The 15501-nt window shown below is 46.6% G+C and overlaps 1 protein-coding gene across 6 annotated transcripts in view; it reads right to left on the bottom strand.

The window, feature by feature from the left end:
• ESRP1 (epithelial splicing regulatory protein 1) overlaps positions 1–15204 on the bottom strand; it is a 67308-nt gene extending 52104 nt beyond the window's left edge. For 5 of the 6 annotated variants that reach the window (XM_065585925.1, XM_042845110.2, XM_065585926.1 and 2 more), the window contains exons 1-4: positions 14772–15204; positions 14213–14341; positions 9833–9946; positions 5846–5960 (exon numbers count right to left, since the gene is read on the bottom strand). In XM_065585925.1, the coding sequence (XP_065441997.1) occupies positions 5846–5960; positions 9833–9946; positions 14213–14341; positions 14772–14903 (490 nt within the window). In that variant the 5' untranslated portion in view covers positions 14904–15204. The remainder of the gene's footprint in view (positions 1–5845; positions 5961–9832; positions 9947–14212; positions 14342–14771) is intronic. The other variant, XM_024105259.3, reaches the window with a different exon arrangement.
• Positions 15205–15501: the final 297 nt, after the last annotated feature.

The raw sequence follows: 15501 nt of genomic DNA, 5'->3' as shown, positions 1-15501 counted from the left end.
CACCGCCCTCCCTCAGTTTCACTCCACACTTGCCCCATATGGCCTCCCTCCTCCCATTCCCTTTCTTCCTCCCTTCCCTTTTCATTTAGCTTATCCCTCATGGCTTTCAATCCTGGCACGTATCAACCCACCCAAAATTGTCTCAGCATGATAGTTCTTCAGAAAAGCCATTACATTTGAGGGAACAAGAATCTTTCAATACACAAAGACCTAAATAATATACCGAGATTCCAACTTGACTTCCAGAAAACCTTTTTGGCTTGCAGTGCAAGAGCCTGAAGACGTAGGGTTTCCCCAAAAACTAATGGCAAGCAAGGTGGAAGGATGCCAGTGACCCAAAAAAACAAAACCAAAAAATACCAACCCTCCCCCAAAACACCTCCCTTTTCACTTCCACAGAAACATGGTCCACTTTGAACTTCTCCCGCATATCATATGGCAGATGTACCGACCTTCTCCATGAACAGTGACAGACCCTATCTATGACTGCAGAAACAGACATCCAACTATGAAATGCCTCACCAATGTCTCTCACACAATCATTTTCTAGAGGTACATCTGCCCAGGCCCAGATTACCCAATGTTCTGTCTGGGCACTAGCACAGGGGCCCCACCAATCACTGAGAGGGGGAGGGGGAGAAATGAGAGGAGCTGCAACTCTGCACACTAGGTCACACCACCACTCCCTCAAATTTGGCCCAGCTGCTCCCTCCCTCAGAGGGGGCAGCCAGGCCAAACCTGAGTGGCACTGACTCCACATACCAGGTCACAACTCCACTCAGGTGCCCCCCCCACTCCATTCCCATAGTGCACAGGACCCCCAAATTATTTCAGTTGGCACAGTCTCTGCTGTCCATTCCATGTCACCTGTCACCAATTAATTGGATCACCAATCTAGACTTGGACATCTAACATTTTAAGCCAAATGAAAGTAAGACTGACTAGCACTATGGGGCCCTAATCCTGGTGGTCCCTAGGCACCACAACAATAAATATGAATAATAGATAACTTACATGGGTGAGGGGATTAAGTTAAGATGAAAACCTTTCTGAGCGCTGAGTTATAGTTGTGTCCCATGTAAAGCTTTTTACAGGCTTCCTGATAGAGAGAGACTACTTTTGCCACTTTACTATCCAGATTCTGTTCAGCATGTTCCAATTTATGTTTCATTAAATAAAAAGAGTATTTTTTATACACACACACACACACACACACACACACACACACACACACAGATTCACAACAGAGCAACAACAACAGAACAGGAGTACTTTCTTCAGGGGACTAGACAGTTTATCCTTCAATATATATTCCTCATTAAGACAGCCTGCCTCCCACTAAGCCCAGAAAGAAGAAAGACAGCTAGTCTCGCTCCAATTATATCCTCTTTTTACTTGCCATTTAATGGCTTCTGCACGCCTGATCTTGAGGGAAAGGAGGATGAGTCTTCTGGAGAGGATCTAGGAATAGTCATGCAAGCTTTATTCATTCCACCCCAAAGGCATTCACAACAGTGAAAACTGGCTTAGCAAGTTCTGTAAATCAAGAACTGCTGTGAATTAGGGAGATACAGAGGTGCAAAATGAACACTCCCTGGCCTTCTGTATATTTGCATAAGAGTTGAACATAATTTCCTGAATAACCACACTCCTTTCTTAGCAGGAATGTACTTGTTTCTCCAATGACTTTTCTGGAGAGTTGATTTTCTTGTTACTGTCACATTACTTTCACTGTTAGGTCATGCCAAGAAAACAAGGTTTGCCACAAACTCAAACAGTAAAAATACTGCTTGATTCCATAATAAAGATAGCAGAGGAGACCTCTGAGAGAGAAGATTCTTAGTTAGGTAGCATCAGTTCTTTCTTCCTCAATTCCCTAAATTAGAGGTGGCACCTTTTAGAGCACTATTTCCCTTCCTTAGCATCCCAGCAGTCTTTAAAACAAACAAATAAAAAAACTACTTATGATTTCCACTGGAGGAGCAGGGGGAGAAAGCAGAGTGCTTTCACAGAATGGACTGGAATTCTTGAAACTGGAATCCCTTTCTTACCATAGACTGAGGTAGTTTTAGCTGATGAAATTGATTATAAACCTTCTCTAAAAGCAAAATAAGGTACCCAATTATTAATTCAGTTTAATAACTCTGTACTCTTTTTACAAGAGGTTGCCTCCCCTGCACAAGATACATGATCAAACATAACATACTGTTATTTAACATTCTGTGCAAGAGGACTACTTATGGTTAGTCGAAAAGAGACAATGAAAACACACATGTGCAATACAGGCCTCTCTCACACAAGGCTACATTGTCCATGATCCTGCACCTTGTACAGTCACTTACACTAGTGAGAATGAATACATAAAGGTATCATTCTGATTTGGTAGCATTTTATATAGTAATAATACTTCACCTTTATACATTTTTTTTCTTCCACAGATGTCAAATCTCTTCTCAAAGAAGAATTATCCCCATTTTACAGATGGGGAAATTGAGGCACAGAAAGGCAAAATAACTTACTCAGTGTCACTCATCAGGCCAGTGGCAGAATCAGGAATACAAGCCAGGTCTCCTGAGGCCCAAGCAAGTTATTTATCCATTAGCCCATACAGCCTCCCTATTCTGCAGTCAGCATACAAGGTACAGGGCAACAGAGAATTTGACTTACACGAAGTTCCACTGTTTCACGTTAGATTCAGACCTCATGCCCTCTCCACTTACCAAATGGAAGATACTTGGTTGCTTTAAGAGCAGAGGGACTGCAGAAATTCTGCACGAGTCTGCAATATTTTTTAAGTTTCCTTTCAAGTGACTTCATACTCCGCAGGTCTAGCTTTTCCCTTAAATGCCTATTTTTAGTTTGAGTTACCTTTCATTCAGAGTCTGCCTACCTTTATTTCAAATATGAGAGAATTTTGTAGTAAAGCGCCAAATGTACTAATTTTTTTTCCAGTGAAATGGGACTGTTTAAGTCAGTAATGTGAACAGTTTACTGCAAATATTTTGCACATCATTACAGCCCACCAATTAATGATATTGGTGTCATAAGTAAGCAAGCCACTTATACAGTGCTTTCCCCAACATCAGGAAACGATCATCTGCTAGACATTTTTACCAGTTTCTACCACTATTTTAAGAACATAGAAATACTATCCCAGCCTGACAAAAATTCTATGACAAAAAGTCTATGAAACAAGCCACTCTGTAACAGTAATTAAGAAGCCACATGAACCAACCAACAAAAAACAGAAAGCCTACCATGAGAACAAAATCCATTATCCAATCAAATTAAGCACACGTAGAAGAGACAGTGAATATTTTAGCCATTTCACATAAACAGAACAGGTTTACAATGAGAAGTCACCAAGGTAAACATACCTACAAATCAGTCAAATAATCAGGAACCAGAAAGACAACAAAAAGCCACAAACAAAACAAATCACTGAAATTATATGTTTTCAGAGAGGTGTTCAATTAACTAGTCTATCCAGTTCAGAACTGAGCTCTACAATATGGTGTTTTGTTGAAGCTCCATTGGTTGTAGAAGCAATGGGAGCTACAATATAGGCCTTGTCTACACTGGCAGTGGCATGTAGGGTATGTGTAACTACATGCGGCAGTGAAAAGCGGGCTGCACCTGCACTGTGGTGTAGCTACATGCAGCACTGGAGAAAGGCTCCGGTGCAGGGACAGCAGGGAAAGGCTCCAGCAGCTTCCCATTGCTGGAACCTTTCCTCACTGCCTCACCCCTGCCAGAGCCATTCACTGTGGTGGGGAAGGCTCCAGCAGTGGGACACTATACTGCTAAAAACAGTAGTGTAGATGAGGATGCACTGCTTGGGCATGTAGAGTATATACCCTAAGGTTCTGATGGGTCTTTACTCTATTTGCTTAAGCGCCTCACCATCTACACTGCTATTTATACCCATGCTAGGGGGTGTGCAGCATATCTGCACATATCAGCAGCATGCGGTATACATATAGTCCTAAACTAAGCTTCAGGAAGTCACTAGAGTTGTAAGCACCATGCCATCCAACCCCGCTCAGAGTGGGTCTAAGTGACGTTTAGAGGCCAATGGCCATGAAAATCTTCTGGTCAAATTCTTAATGTAAGATCCATCATTGCCCTCCCAATACCAAGAATGCCCTTGTGTCTTGGCTAGTACTATACTATTTGGGAAACTGAACATTTGACCCTCCTGTGGTTGGTCAGAATCTCTGCTACCCAGAGATAAGAGGAAAGAGGTACATCAGACCTCACTTCCCATTGGATGGATAAAACATCTCTCACCAGTGCAGTCTCTTTCAAGTGCTTTGTACAAAACACAAATAGTTTATTGTTCAGGGATGCTGCAACAGATACACTTTGAAGCTATATGAAGTAAGCTCTTTGAAGCTGGGAGTTTTCTTATGTTTTCTAAGAAGTTCCTTGCATGTTTGCAGACAACAGTAGTAAAAAGATACCATTACCCCCTACTCCTGGGTTGTGTAGGAGAACCTAATAAATGGAGGAGATACTGTATATTAACAAATCTACACGTGTTTTAGGGTAGTGAGATAAATAAGGCACATCTCCCTTAGTGGAAAAGTTAGTTACACTGTTCTGACATCTGAAGCTACTTTCAAGCTTTGGATTCCACAGTTAAAACATTGACACAACTACCACCACTTTATGCATGGTTGCTACATAGTCATGTGTAAAAAACTGCAGTTATTTCCTATTTTTATTTAGGCTGTACTATCTCAGAAGTCACTGTGTGGCAGATGCCAGCTTTAATGGTAATCACTGTACATGTACAACAGGTGTGTTTACATATGGAGTGTAACCTAATCAACTGTTTTTCACCAATATTTGTTTTAGCTTTGAAAACTGAGAAAAGTATTTTAAATTCATATCCCTCCTGGCCAGTCAGCCTTTGCAGGCTCCCTTTGGTAGTGTCATTCGAGGAGCCAAGTGTTTTCTACTTCTGAGTTACAAAACAGGGATGTGTGCAGAAGTAAGAGACAACACTAGCCACCAGGGAGGTGTGAGGAAGAGTCTAGCCAGAGGACATTTCTGGAGGTCAGTTTCAATTGCTATGGATTGTCTCCAGTGCAGACTGAGAATAATGCAGCAAAGATTTTAAGATCCATATTTAACTGGGTTACTGGCTACTTGAACAGTTTCTGAAAGCTTTTTTAGCCATTGTATGCCCTCTCCATACTAGAGAAGGAGAGAAGACAGTGAAGAGACAGGATTCCTAGTCTAGTTGCATGTTAGAGGGTATACTGTGCAGAGTTTACATGAAGCATCAGGTGTCTGGATATCTCAGGTATTAAAAGCAACCCCATGTACTATTCAAAGGTTGAATACCATAATTGCTTCAGAAATAAATGTTCCAGAAATTAAAATGTGCTCCCCAACATCCATGATCTAATATCTGCCAAACAAGGCTGAAAAAATGCTATGAAAATTGGAAGTATTTTAAATGCACTCCGTTAACATGCAAATTTTATCTCCGTGTTTCCTTTCAAGTGTTTTAGTAATTAGGAGTCAAGGTTTATCAAAACTTGACATTAAACAAGACACTAAGGCAGTGATTGTTAATATGGCAAAATTCAGAGGTAAAGAAGAGTTTCAAAGTCTCCTATAGACTGTTCAAAGCTTTTGCAAGGTACCACAAATTTTCGCATAGCTACCAGAAACAGAAGCATATTTAGTAGAAAACCCCTTAAGGACTCAATATTGTTTACTAAATTATATCATTCCTAAACAAGCATTATGAACACTCCTATGTTCCTGGGCTGTGTTTCTAGAAGTACTAGGCTGCCATTATAATTCAAGTTATGATTTTTAAAAAGGATACATTCTGTCATGGCAGCAACATCCAGTTTGTCAACATCAGATGAGTCAGGGCAACATTTCTTGAACTCTTTCCGCAAGTCAAAAAAGGAGTAGAAGCATTCAGGCAATAAGATATTCTGTAAGAGGACATGATAGTGACTGTAAACTAAGGTGAATCCAGTCTATGTTCTCTTGAGTTGTCACATTTTACAACCAGTTTTCAAGTAAAAATAGCCACATTCACCTGAGTACATTATAGCACATATTTTTACAAGGCTCTTCTCTCAGTGACTTAAATATTGTTATGAATCTTTCTTACTCAATAAGTCTGTTCCCATGGTATAGTCAGGGATATTTGCTTCCTTTACTGACAAAAGAAAGGTTATTGCTGCTTTTTATTAATATTACTAATGCTGTGGATTCAATATAACTGTGGGAGAGCAAATAGATACTATTACAACACCACATTTAACAGTTCTTGGTTCCAATTTTCATTAGTTGGCCCTATCAAACTAGAGGGGTCACAGCTCGCTTTACAGAGCCCAATCAAACTTTCAGAAGACGTTTTAATTTTATAGACAGCATATTCAATTAAGGGAAGTCTCAGATTCTATTTGCAGAGTATAATCACACTTCAAATAGTTGTTTTGGCTATTTTGTAAAACAGACAAATTATAGCATGATGTGGTGTAAAGGTTTTGTCAGCGTGTGCTTGTTATGGATGCATTACTAATGAGCAACAAAGCCAAGCGTGAGTGTATACAGCTAATCTCACATAAGTGCCAATAAAAGCCATTATACCCTATCACTATGTATGCCACATAAACAAAACTATTTAAGAGTTTGAATAATTCTTCATTCTATGGTATAAAGGCAGGCTCCCTTAATACCATGAACCCAACTGCACAAAGAGAAAGAAAATTAATGCAGGATAACCTCTAAAAGTAACCTACAACATATTTTTAATACATATAAAAGTGTCATGTTTTAAAGTCTAACTCTTTTTCCTAATTGTGTGATTCTATCAAGGTTAACAATGGGGGTGGCCCGGAAGAGGAAGTCAGATTCCTGAAACCAGTCACTGGTGCATAACTGATTATTGCTACTCCTTTTACAGCAGGCAAAATTTTTATTTTATTTTGGGGTATGGAGGAATTTCATATTTGGAGGAAAGAGGAAACACCTTTTTTTTTTTAAATACATTGGACTGATTAAAAAAAAAAAGGCAGATTTCTTAGAGGTTGGGAAAGTCTGAAGTCATCCTAGAGGGGATTGATTAGTAACAGGCAGAACACAAGTGGATTGTCCCAGGTACTGAGTTGGGGGAGATGATGGATATTTAGGAATTTCCTTGTAAGTTTTTTTTTTTTTTTTTTTTTTTTAAAGTTCATTGAAAGCTATTAAGTTTTGGAAGAGGAAATGTCTTGAGTTAATTAGCATGGAATGGTGTCCACACGTAAAAGTCCTTATTTGTATCTGGCTGAAAAGTCAGTATCTCCTACAGCCATAAACTTCCATGTTTAGTTCAGCTGTTCATGAAGTAATGCTTCTTTTCCAAAAGTCAGCAAAACAAGATCCTTGCATCCACAATTTAATGGGGTACTGTGTATTGGGATGAGAGGGTGTATGTATGTGTGTGTGTGCACGGGGAGGGGGGTGTGGTGCTGTTGGAAGGATTTTATACTCTAAGAAGTTGGGTTTTGACTTTAGAGTATTGATAGGTATTATGTTAGATGGAATTTCCATCACTATTTTCAGAAATTTTGCATTTAAGTGCAAGATCAGCACAGATGTTAGAACGTCATTTTCATGTACCAACCCCACCAGCAGGGGAGGGCAGGAAGAGCCCCACACAATGACTTATTATCTACGTGTACTTGACTGCTACAGCCAGACAAAGTCAGTACTAGCTCACTGTGGGCCCTAAACAGGAATATTCTGGGTCGTTCCCCCCAACCCCCAAATGCATAATAAAAAGTGAATAGTGGGGCCCCCCTTTGACCTGCTTGGGGCTGTAAGCAATTGTTTAGTGTGCTTATACCTAGTATCAGCTCTACAGCCAGAGTAGCTGCATTTTTCTCTATTATAGAAGTTATGAACTACAGGTTCTTTTCTCCTTTAATTGCAACATATGTTTAAAACTGCTACTCTGGCTCTCTTATTTTAAAATGGAAAAACTGAACTTTTATTTCATAAGTGTCACCCCGCCCCTGCAAACTCTTATGCAAATAGTCAACCTTCGGTATTTCCCAGTTGTGGTTTCATGACACTTCAGTCCCCCGTCCCCCACAAACTCTATTCTTAATGATTAAGTATAAACTGAACCTGCCTATGTCATAACCACCACTCAAAGTCAGGGCCTGTTGAAGTAGTTCATATTGGACATCCAAAACTGAGGCACACAAAAACAGCTAATGATTTTCCAAGTCTTGGTTTTAGTTTACACTTAGGTTTTAATCTCAACATTTTGTTATCCGCAAGAAATGCCAGTGACATTCTGTAGTTGTCTGTTTGGTTTAATCTATAATCAGCGCAGAGCAGATTTCAAATTACCAGCTATTTGTGTTGAAATAGCAACCGAAGACCCTAGCCAGCACTGAAGTCCTATTGTTCTAGACACTGTACAAGTACATAGAAAAGTGTTAGTCCCCCCTAAAAATCTTACAAACTAAGATGACAAAAATCAATTTTCAAAGATTCTGTATTTTTTTTTATTATGTACTTAATCTAATTGCATGGAGGATAAACTGCATAAAATAGGTAAATTGTATAGCAGTTAGAGAAATAATTCTATCATATGGAGAGAAAGGTATAGTTATTAAAATATGGTTTATTTTTTCATGTTTAGAACACATCAGATAGTATGAAGTGATTCATAATACAGGAGCATTCTCCGTTTGTTAAACTGACTTTTTTTGAGTGATAAATACCAAATAGTAGCAGCAAGTATTACATTAATAAATAATCTGATATCACAGTTTGATATTAGCAGTAAGATTTACTGTTTTACTAGCATCATGCTTTCAACCATTTAAAGAAACAAGACACAGAAGAGAATGAAATGCATGGTTCAAAAACCATCAGTGAAAACAGAAGACTGGAATAAATCTGTAGCATGATTCTTAGAATATTGTTAGTTCCTAATGGTACTGAAACACAGAACTGTGCTTGATTGCACGGCAGGGACAACCATGTTTTAACTGAGGTCCGTCTACACAACTGCAATTCTATTGGCAATAGAGAAGTCAGATAGGGACTTGCAAGTCTATTAGTGATTGGTAATTTTGGAAATACATCATCAAATTATAGAAAATTTGATGCAGATGATGAAGAGACACATGCTCTCAGACCAGCGTTTGGCTCTTTACAAATACAGGTAAGTACCATTATCAGCGTGCAAGCTGAATATTACATAAAGGCTGAACACTTATCTTTAGATCTGTCAGCTTTCAAAGTTTCAAAACAGTATGTACAACAGCAATGTTAAAAACGTAAATTTTTCACAAAATAATTGACAGGTCCTACAAATTAGTTCCTGTATTAACCCATTATAGCAACCTAAGGGTTTTGTACATGGGAAATACCAGTATAGAGTAGAGTATGAATTTAAACTGCTGTAGTTAAACCAATAGGACTCCCAATGTGGACATACTTCTTCCAGTACAGGGGACCTTTTTCTGTTTTAGCGTAAGCCACTTCCAAAGCTGATAAACTAAACCAGAAAAAGGCCTTATTAAACTGAAATAGAGCATCCACATGAAGAATTATACTGGTATAACCACAGCAGTTTAACTATATCATTATAAACTGGAAAATTCCCCACTGTAGACAAGCCCAAAGAGTCTAATAAGCTTATTGATGGATGAGAGATTTCTCTGTTATGACTATGCTGAAGTAGACTCATATTGGGCATCATACAGCAAAAAAGCTGATCAATTCTGCATTAAAACCCAACCACCACCACAGTAGATCAGTCTTAAGGAACGTCTAATGAGTGCAACCACTTTACCTTTTTGGAAGCCTCAGGATGCAGAAGCTGTCTGATGTGAAGCTGTCCATCAGTACAGAGACAGAAGGAAGTACCTACACCAATATTCAGTTCATTGCTCACAGACTGGTTAAACTGAAAGTTGAAAAAAATAGACATAGTACACAATTATGAACTGCTACACTTTGTTATGAAAAAGTCAGTGTAAGTTTCAGATCATTACAACTTGTTGAACATGGAAAGGTAAACGTTCAGTTCTATATAATGCTCTTAATAGGAATCAGGGCACATTATTTAGGAACCTAAATACTATGGGCTAATATTCAAAGCTGCTGAGCCATCACAAATCCGATTAGAGTTAACGGGGACTACACCTGCCCAACACGCTCGAAAGTCATCCCAAAGTATGTAGGTACCTCAATAGGGCATCACAAGCCTAGCTTTAAGCACCCTAGTTTGAAAATTTCTGCTAAACTCTTCAGACTAAAGCTCCTGGCAGGGGCTGAAAGTTGGGGGAAGTTAATGAGGTGCAGCTCTTCACTGTATGGTGAGCCGCACTGCAGCAATGAGTAATGGAACCTCCTGGTTATTAGGAAAGAGGAACAGAGCTTTGTGGAGATATGATTGGTAACGCTGGAGCCTGTCTCTACCCCGGCTCACATGCAGAGAAGAAAAAAGTTTCAGTAAATTTAATAAAGAAATTCAAAGAGAGAACTAAAACCCAATGATCTTCAATGAAAGGGCACTGGGAGAGCATCAGTTGGGTCACTCTGAACTTAACCTTTGCTACCCCAATCCAAAATGGGAAGAGAATAGGGCAGGTTCAGGGGATCCCAGGAGGCTCCTAGAGGTGCCGGCCTCTCCCAACGTGCTCATCAGCCACCGGGCACCCACATGGCCCTAGCAAGAAGAGCCTTCTTCAGCTTTCCAGAGGCTGCGACTCCAACCCCATGCCCCAGCCCATTTCCTCCTCCCATATTTGTCTTCCCAGCTAGACCATCTGCAATAAACTTAGAGAGAGAAGCCTTCCCTGCCCCTACAGAAAGAGAGGTTCAAGTATCCCACCCTAGGGAGACCAGATGTCCCAATAAAATCAGGATGCATTTGTCCCGATATTTGGCGCAGGGCTGGACTGGTCAACCTAGCTGGCAGGCTCCCTATCTGGCTCCAGGAAGCAGCCGGCAGGACCCTGCGGCCACTAGGTGGAGGGATGGCCAGGGAGGTCTCCGCATGCTGCATCCACCATGAGTGCCAGCTCTGCAACTCCTATTGGCCAGGAACTGCAGGCAATGGGAGCTGCAGGGGTGGGGCCTGTGGGGGCGGGCAGAGCCCCCCTGGCCGTCCCTGACCCTAGGAGCTGGAGGGACCTGAGGGCTACTTCCTGGGAGCCACCCGAGGTAAGCGCCTCCTAGGCCCTGCCCCCGCACCTCCTCCCCCAGCCCTCAGGTGAGGAGGCGAGTGGCGGGCATGGGGGAAGGGGGGTGGCCAGAGGTAATGGGGCATACATGGCATGGCCAGACGCACATTGGTCTGCCTGGCCCTGTACTGCCAGCGTGACCCTTCCCATTGGGCGCGGGCCCATGCCATGCCACACAGCCCTCCCACCCAACACCCCCCAGACTGGCTATGCCCAGCATCCTTGCCCCACAACTGCACAGTTCTCTGCACACCACCACCCTTGCCCAGCACCCCCCAGCCCCACCACAACTGTCCAGCACCCCACACAGAACTGCCCTAACACACACAGATCTCCCCCTCCCACACTAACTAGTGCCCTTCCAAACAGCCCCACCCCACCACAGCTACACAGTGCTCCACACAGCCCCCCACTACTCAGCACCCCCCGCCCCAAGAGGCCCCCTCACTGCCTAGCATCCCAAAACACACAAACCTCCTCCACTGCCCAGCCCCCGACATACACACAGATCTACCAGACACTCTCACCCCCATGCCCTGCCCCTGGGAGGTGAGGTGATGGTCTGAGCCAGCAGCATCAGGGCCGATCCCAGGGCAGGAAATCACTCCGGTCCCTTGGGTAGGGTTTCAAGGTGTCCAGTTTTCAACCAGAACGCCCAGTTGAAAAGGGACCCTGGCAGCTCCGGTCAGCACCACCAACTGGGCTGTTAAAAGTCTGGTCGCTGGTGCTGCAGGGCTAATGCAGGCTAGTCCCTACTTGTCCTGGCACTGTGCTGCGCCCCGGAAGCAGCCAGCAGGTCTGGCTCCTAGGCGGGGTGTGTGTGGGGGGCAACGGGGCTCTGTGCGCTATTCCCACCCTGAGCACTGGCTCCGCACTCCCATTGGCTGGGAACCACAGCCAATGGGAGTGGGGGGCAGGCTGTGCCTGTGGGCGAGGAGCCTCCTGGCCCTCCTGCCTAGGAGACGGACCTGCTGGCTGTTTCCAGGGCACAGCACGGAGCTGAGATAGACAGGGAGCCTGCCTTAACCCCGCTGTGCTACTGACTGGGAGCTGCCCGAGGTAAGCCCGCACCCTACCCCATCCCTGCTCCCCCCCCCAATCCCAGAGACCCCTCCTGCACCCCAAACCTCTCATCCCCAGCCCAACCCCAGAGCCTGCACCCCCAGCCCAGAGCCAATACCCCCTGCCTCAACCGGCAGCCCCCTCCAACATCCTGAACCTCTCATCCATGGCCCCACCCCAGAGCCTGCACCCGCAGCCAAAGCCCTCACCCTCCACCCCCTGATCCCCCTCCCACCCTCTGAACCCTTCGATCCCAGCCTGGAGCACCCTCCTGCACCCAAAACCCCTCATCTCCAGACCCATCCCAGAGCCTGCATCCCCAGCAGGAGCATGCACCCCAACTCCCTGACCCTAGCCCAGAGCCCCCTCCCGCATCCTGAACACCTCATCCCTGGCTCCACCCCAGATCCCATACCTCCTCCTGCACCCCAACCCCCTGCCTCAATCCGCAGCCTCATCCAGCACTCCAAATCTCTCAGCCCCACCCCTCAGCCTGAAGCCTCCTCCTGGACACCAAACCCTCATCCCCAGCCCCACCCCAGAACCTGCACCCCCCAGCCATAGCCCTCAACCCCTCCCACACCCCAACCCCTTGCCCCAACCCAGTGAAAGTGAGCAATCGGGGGGGGGAGGAGATGTAGTGAGTGGAGGGGGGAACCTCAGGGCAGGGGCGGGGCTAGGGCATAGTCGCCAACTTCTCTTGGCACCAGTGGGTGCTCAACCCCCCTGCCCTGCCCCCATTCCAACCCCTTCCCCAAAGTCTCTGCCCCAACTCCACCCCCTCCCTGCCCCTATTAGACTCCTTCCCCAAATCTCCGCCACGGCCCCACCTCTTCCCTACCTCCTCCCCTGAGTGCGCCACATTCCCACTCCTCCTCCTTCACTCCCACAGCTTGTTTCACGCGCAAGCACTGGGAGGAGAAGGGGGGTGCTGCAGCCGAGAGGTGAGCTGGGGCGGGGCAGTGAGCTTGGCTGTCGGTGGGTACAGAGCACCCACCAATTTTTCCCCGTGGGTGCTCCAGCCCCGGAGCACCCTCGGAGTCTGTGCCTATAGGCTAGGGTGTTTAATTTTGTGGGATTAGAAAATTGGCAACCCTACCCTTGGGAGCAATGCGCAGGGCCTGCCCCGGCCAGGCTCCCTCAGGACCCGCCCCGGCCAGGCTCCCTCAGGACCCGCTTGTCTAGAGGGGCCCAGCCAAGCCCCCCACACTGAGTAAGACCAGCCACGCTTCTGCACAGGTCCCATGCAGTTCGGCTCTGGGGAGGCAGGCGAGGCCCCGCAGATAGCAGGCATCAGAGATTGTCAAGAGCAGGAGCTACACTGGGGTCCGGCCACGGCAGGAGGCAGAGAGAGAAGCCAAACAAAACCATCACTCACTGGATGCCATGATTGCCTCACACACACTCCCTGACTGCTCGGAAGGATGGACAGCTCCTAGAAAGAACCCCAGCCAGCTCTTCTGGCCTCACAATGGGGGAGTCCTGTGGGGAGGCCACTGGAGCCCATGAATGAAGGGGTCCGGAGCAGTGAAAATGGGGGGTCCACAGGGTGGACAGCACAGGGGGGGGGGACAAAGCCCATGGAGGTGGGGGCCGCTGGAGCCCATGAAGCAGGGGTGGAGTCCATGGGGGGCCAAGGCTAGAGCCAGAGCAGTGCCCTCCTGACCCATAGCTTAAAGCAGGGACTAGAACTGGGGGCCATGTACCTCCCTCCCCCATGGCTACCCCCGTCCGTCTTGATATTTACTCTTGCCATCTGGTCACCCTATCCCACCCCCTCCCCCAGTGAGTTTGTCTGTCCTGGGGGAGCGGGGACCCCGCAGGCTATTCGCACACCCTTTGCAGTGGAAGCGTGTCTCTGGGAGGCTCGACTCCCTGAAGAGGGGTTTGAGAAGCCCCATTGAAAGCAGAAGGGGGTTCACCTGTTGCAGGGCTTGTTCCAGCTGCGGGGCTCGCGCCAGGCTCTCCACCTCCAGCTTGGTTGTTTCTTTGCATTCCTCGGTCAGGTCCAAGTGCTCCGGTCTGACCAGCACTTCATGCAGGCTCCCCGCCTCCGGGGGGAGAAAGAGGTCAGCGCCCTCTGCTCCCGCCTTGGCGAGCAAGCGCCCAGGGAGAACCCCCCCGCAGGACTTATGGGGAGCAGGGCTTTGCACTCCTCCCCGCGCCCTGTGGCGTGTAGGGCGGCTGCCCCGGGGGCTGGAGACCCGGGGGAAAAGTCTATGTGGGCGGGCGCGCCACGGGGCTCGGTGGAGGTTGTTTGCTTGAACACAACCCCTATCACAGCGGGGTGGGCTGGGCTGCCGCCTAACTCCGTCTACGCTCCTGGCCCAGGCGGCGCCTTCTCAACGCGGACAGACACCAGCCCTAACTTGGCAGCTGGTTAAATCCCCCCGCAAGGAGCCCCCAGCGGAACGCGCACGGGCAATCCCTGCCAGCAGCCTCCCCTTCCCTTCCCTCTTTGGGGACTACTCAGAGAAATACCTTCTTGCGGGCCAGATCCACCACTTTCCACAGCAGCTGGACCAGCTCTTTCTCATCGGATCCCAGCTTAGCCCCCTGAGCACCAGCAGTCGTCCCGAACAAGATCACCAGGTAGTCAAGAGACGCAGTCATGATGATCGCCGGGAGAAAGCAAGAAACTAGATTCCTGCCCCAATTTTACCGAGAAGACCCTGCCACACACACACACCACCCCGGGAGTGTAAAGGAAGAAACTCGCCCCTCCCCACCCGCGCACACCTGCAGCCACTTAGCTCTCCCCCACCCACCACCACTCCCCGGAGACCTGCTCAGGAGGGGAGGCGTGTGCAGCGTCCCCGTTTTGTAGCTGACTGCTTGGGAACCTGTTCAGAGGCAAACCAGGGCAGCGCCCCTAGGAGGCACGCAATGGCTGCGAGCGTCTCTGTTTTGGGATGTGGCTCTACCTGCTCACCCTCCCTCCCCACGTGGTGCAGGTAAGAGACACCTGACTGAGCCCGCCCATTGGCTCCTTCAAACAAGGACGTGGCAGCAGAAGGGGAGGAGGCAACGGCCACGGGTAGGCAGCAGCAGGAGGTGATGGCAGGGGTAGCAATTAGCAGAGTGGGAGGAAGCAACATTAAAAGGGTGAAAGGGGGAAGCAGTCAGGGGCGAAGGGGGGGTAAAAGAGGCGGGAATACCAAATTGGGGTTGAGGGGGCAGCAGCAGGAAGAATGAAAACCAGAGGGGTCCC

Source organism: Chrysemys picta, chromosome 2 (genome assembly GCF_011386835.1).
Source record: "Chrysemys picta bellii isolate R12L10 chromosome 2, ASM1138683v2, whole genome shotgun sequence".
NCBI classification, from domain to species: Eukaryota; Metazoa; Chordata; order Testudines; family Emydidae; genus Chrysemys; species Chrysemys picta.
Note: the sequence above shows the minus strand (reverse complement) of the source record. Positions and strands in the feature narration are given on the sequence as shown.